The sequence below is a fragment of the Orycteropus afer genome, unplaced genomic scaffold, assembly GCF_000298275.1.
Source record: "Orycteropus afer afer isolate SDZICR_OR568_19922 unplaced genomic scaffold, OryAfe1.0 scaffold00104, whole genome shotgun sequence".
Classification (NCBI taxonomy): Eukaryota; Metazoa; Chordata; class Mammalia; order Tubulidentata; family Orycteropodidae; genus Orycteropus; species Orycteropus afer.
In genome coordinates, this window is record NW_006921691.1 from 9829844 (window position 1) to 9834361 (window position 4518).

The 4518-nt window shown below is 40.3% G+C and overlaps 1 protein-coding gene across 1 annotated transcript in view; it reads left to right on the top strand.

Annotated features, from left to right (window-relative positions):
- Positions 1 to 4518, top strand: part of IQGAP2 (IQ motif containing GTPase activating protein 2) — a 439708-nt gene that overhangs the window by 216693 nt on the left and 218497 nt on the right. The window contains exon 3 of the mRNA XM_042781321.1: positions 2217 to 2294. Within this exon, the coding sequence (XP_042637255.1) occupies positions 2217 to 2294 (78 nt within the window). The remainder of the gene's footprint in view (positions 1 to 2216; positions 2295 to 4518) is intronic.

A 4518-nucleotide genomic window follows, 5' to 3' on the forward strand; every position in this document is an offset into this window, starting at 1 on the left:
CACAGCTCAGCCCACCTTTTTCTTCACCTTCTCCGTTTGTTCCCCAGCCACTGTGCACAGTCTTCCATGCAGTCCCTGGCTAGCAGGGTGATTTTTGGGTTAATTCTTAGGTCCTACCACCACTCGGCAATCTCCAAGCCCTGTCGTCTGTGCTGTCAGGGTCTCTCAGGCCACTGCCAGACTGCAGCTCCGTGTGTCTCCTTTTTTGGCATTTTCACACAAATTCTTCTGCTAGTTGGGGTTTAGTCCACTTTTGTATCCTTCCCTTCAAGGCTCAGGGGTCCAAGAGTATCTTCTGTGTCTGTGTTAATTATTTTCCCTTTTCTTTGTTGAAAAGCGTCTGTGCAGTCCTTCTGCCTAGTCCACCATCTTGCCAGAACTCTCCTCAACATAAACAACTTTTGCAGAATACATACAATCTCAGACTAGACCATTCTTGACCACGGAAGTACAGTCTTGTCTGAACCAAGGGTCTTCTTTCCACAAAATAACTAAAAGTCTCCCTCATCCAACTAATCCAAACTAAGAAACTTGGGTTTCCTTACCCATTACAATCTAGCCTGGATTCAGTCCTCTCGCCACTTTGATAAAAATTACCAAGACACTCAGTCATGAAATTGACCCTACTTGTTGACAGCCCCCAAGTGAAAACCAGTACTTGCTTTTCTAAATCCTTCCTCAGATCACCCAGCATAAGCTTCTTTCTCCTTCTCATGTGTCCACTATTGTGTGTTTTTCCTTGTCACTGGAATTAATGACCTGATTTTCTTTTACCACAGTGGGGTTCATGATAATCTTTGGCTGGTATGCTTCAATAATCCCAAATCATGTAACAGTCTTTTGAGTGATCTTACTAGCTAAGTAATACCAGGAAAGTTACAAAATCTCTCTGAACCTCAGTTCCTCAGTCATAAAATGGGAAAAGTAATACTTCCTTGAGTTGTGGATATCAAACCAGGGACTACATAAAACTATTAGTTGCAAAGTGCACATAGCAGTGAAATCAGTGTTAGCTATTTTCATTACAAGGAGCTCTGGTGGTACAGTGGCTAAGGCATTTGGCTGCTAAGTTGGTGGTTTGAACTGATCTGCAGCTCTGCAGGAGAAAGATGAGGTTGTATGGTTCCATAAGGATTTATGGCCTTAGACATTCTATGGGGTAGTTCTACTCTGTCCTGTAGGGTCACTTTGAGTCAGAATCAACTCAATGGCAGTGAATTTTTTGGTTATTATCACTACTACCCTACAAGCGTGGGCTTGAAGCTTTCCTTCACCTTTAAGGTCAGAAAAGGGCTTAATGCTTCATTTAAGAGGCAACAAAGGAACTCTAGGGAGCTCTGGTGATGTAGTGCCTAAGGCACTTGACTGCTAACCAGCAGGTTGGTGGTTCAAACCCACCAACCACTCCTCGGAAGGAAGATGGGGCAATCTACTTCCGTAGTGATATCACCTTGGAAACCCAAGGAGGAGTTGCTATGAGTCGGGTCCGACTCAAAGGCACATAACAACAACAAGAAAGGAACTCTACTGCCGTAGTGCCTAAGGCATTTGACTGCTAACTGGCAGGCTGACTATTCAAACCCACCAGCCGCTCCTTAGAAGGAAGGTTGGACAGTCTACTTCCATTAGAGATACTGCCTCAGAAACCCAAGGAGGGGTCGCTATGAGTTAAATCCAACTTGATGGCAGTGTGTCTGGTTTAAAGGCATGCACAGGAGCTCTAGTGGCGTAATACCTAAGGCAATTGTCTGCTAAATAGAAGGCTGGTGGTTCAAACCTACCACCCATTCCTCAGAAGGAAGATTGGGCAATCTACTTCCATAGTGATACTGCCTCAGAAACCCAAGTAAGGGTCACTATGAGTCAGATCTGGCAGTGAGTTTGGTTTTTTTTTAGTTTAAAGGAATGTGCACTTACATACACTTTGCCTCGTGAACCATTCTTATGTGTATGCTAGACATTAAGTAGAATGAGAATACTAGTGGAGTATTACCTCAGATGTGTAAATTGTGGAAACTGCCATGGTCCATCACAAAAAGAGTGTTGCTTAGATAGTCTAGTCTCCTTATTGTCTCTAGTTGTTTTACATAAGAGTTAATAACTCTATTTCAGGCATAGAACTATTAAACAGAATCTTGGTAATGAGAAAAAGCTGTTACAGATGACTCAAATTTTGTGTAATCCTTCTTTCCTTTTTTCTTTTACTTTTTCTGTAGAAGTCTGGCCTTCATTTTCGACACACAGATAATACCGTCCAGTGGTTAAGAGCAATGGAGTCTATTGGTCTCCCTAAGGTAAGACTTCATATACCATAACCTGAAGTGGGAAGCCAGAAGAAGTAGTGTGCAGACTCCTTGCTATGAAAAATGATTTGGCAGACTGGGATATGTTAATGCAGCAGATTGCTTTATTGCCCCAGGAATGAGAAATGTGAGAACAACACAAAAATATGAAAAGACCTATACATAGTAATAAATGGCAAGAACTCACACTGAAATATGTACACATATTGAGAGCGGCCAGGTGTTTGTAAATGAAGTTCTGAACAGGGTACAGCTGGTAAATACATAAACAGTTGGTTTATAGAAACCAATTCCCTTTTCTGTGTTGGTACAAATGGTCAATGTGCTTGGCTATAACTGAAATCCTAGAAAGAAAGAATTGGCAGTCTATTCCCCCAAAAACTTAGCCATTTAAATCTTCTGAGTTGGTTCAACCATTATGTCAAATGGTATGGTACTTCCTCAAAAAACTAGAAGTACCCTATAATCTAGTAATCCCACTGCTGGGTATATACCCTATTGTTGTTGTTGTTGTTATGTCGAGTTGGCCCCGACTCATAGTGACCTCTCCTTGGGTTGCTGAGGCAGTATCACTACGGAAATAGATTGCCCAACCTTCCTTCCAAGAAGTGGTTGGTGGGTTTGAACCACCAGCCTTCTGGTCAGCAGGCAAGTGCCTTAGGCACTATGCTACCAGAGCTCCCGGTATACCCTAGAGATCAAAAACTATTGACACAGATACATGCACACCCATGTTCATCAGAGCACTATTCACAATAGTGAAAAGATGGAAACAACCTAAGAGCCCATCAACAGATGAATGGTTAAACAAACTGGTACACACACACACAATGGAATACGATGCAGTCATAAAGAATAGTGAACAGCTCTCTAAATATACTATAAGGTGGATTAATCTGGAAAATACTATCTAAGTGAAATAAGTATCACAAAAGGACAAATACTGTATTATCTCACTATTATAAAAAAACAAATATTGATACACATATACACATATAGAAAGCAACATTCTTTGGTGGTTACCAGGAATGGGAGGAAAAGAGAAGGGGAATCACTTTCTAGATATTAGATAATTATTAGTTTTCATGATGGGAAAGGCAATGTTGATTAAGGGTAAACTCAGCACAGCTCGATCAAGGTAAAAGATGAGGTGGAGAAGTACATAAGAATAAGGGGAGTTTTGGGTAAAAGCCAGAATGTGTACAAGTTTGCAACAACAGTAATAACAACAAAAATGTATGTGTGGGTACATAGGTAGATATGTATGCTAATATATGTATAGGTAAGCACATAGGAATTTAAGTGTGTGCATGTATAGGTGTTTCTATAGGCAAATATACTGTTTCTGTGTGGTACATATATATTCATGTATAAAATACATACATAGTTATGGATACTTACTACATAGAACCAAACACCCCTTGGGATTGGGTTTGAAAGCCTAGGACAATAGTCTCAGGAGGCGACTTAGTCAGTTTGTATAACACAGCTCATAAGCATAATGTTCTACATCCTAGTTTGGTGAGTAATGTCCAGGGTCCTTAAAGCTTATGAGCAGCCATCTAAGATAGAAATATCAGTCTTTATGTGTCTGGACCAAAAGAAAAAGAAGGAAAACAAAGCTTCAGGGAATAAACTAGTCTACAAAATTAATAGTCTACATAAGCCACAAGCTCACCTTCCTTGACACCAGAAAATGGTGCCTGGCTACTGCTACTGACTGTTCCAACCAGGTACACCGTAGATGGTCCGAGATAGAATGGGAAAAAATGTGAAAGTTCTTAAAAAAGACCACACATATTGGACCAGTAGAGACTAGAAGAACCCCCAACACTGTCTCCCTGGGATACCCTTTAAACTTGGAACTCAAACCACTCCTGGAGGTCACCTATGAGCCAAAAGACAGAGTGGCTCATAAAATAAATATCACCCATGATACTGTGCTCCTGTATACAGTCATCTAAATGACACTCAGTGGTCAACATTTACCCTAAACCAAAATTGAGAAGGTAAGGGGGGACAAAAAAACTAGATTAATGGAAACAGAATCACAAGAGTGGAGATAATGAGAATGCTGACACATTGTGAAAAGTATAACCAAAGTCACTAAATAATGTATATAATTGAATGGTAAGCTAATTTACTATGTAAATTTTTTCTCCAAAATCACAATTGTGTGCATGTGTGTATGTGATATATAGATATATATAGATAT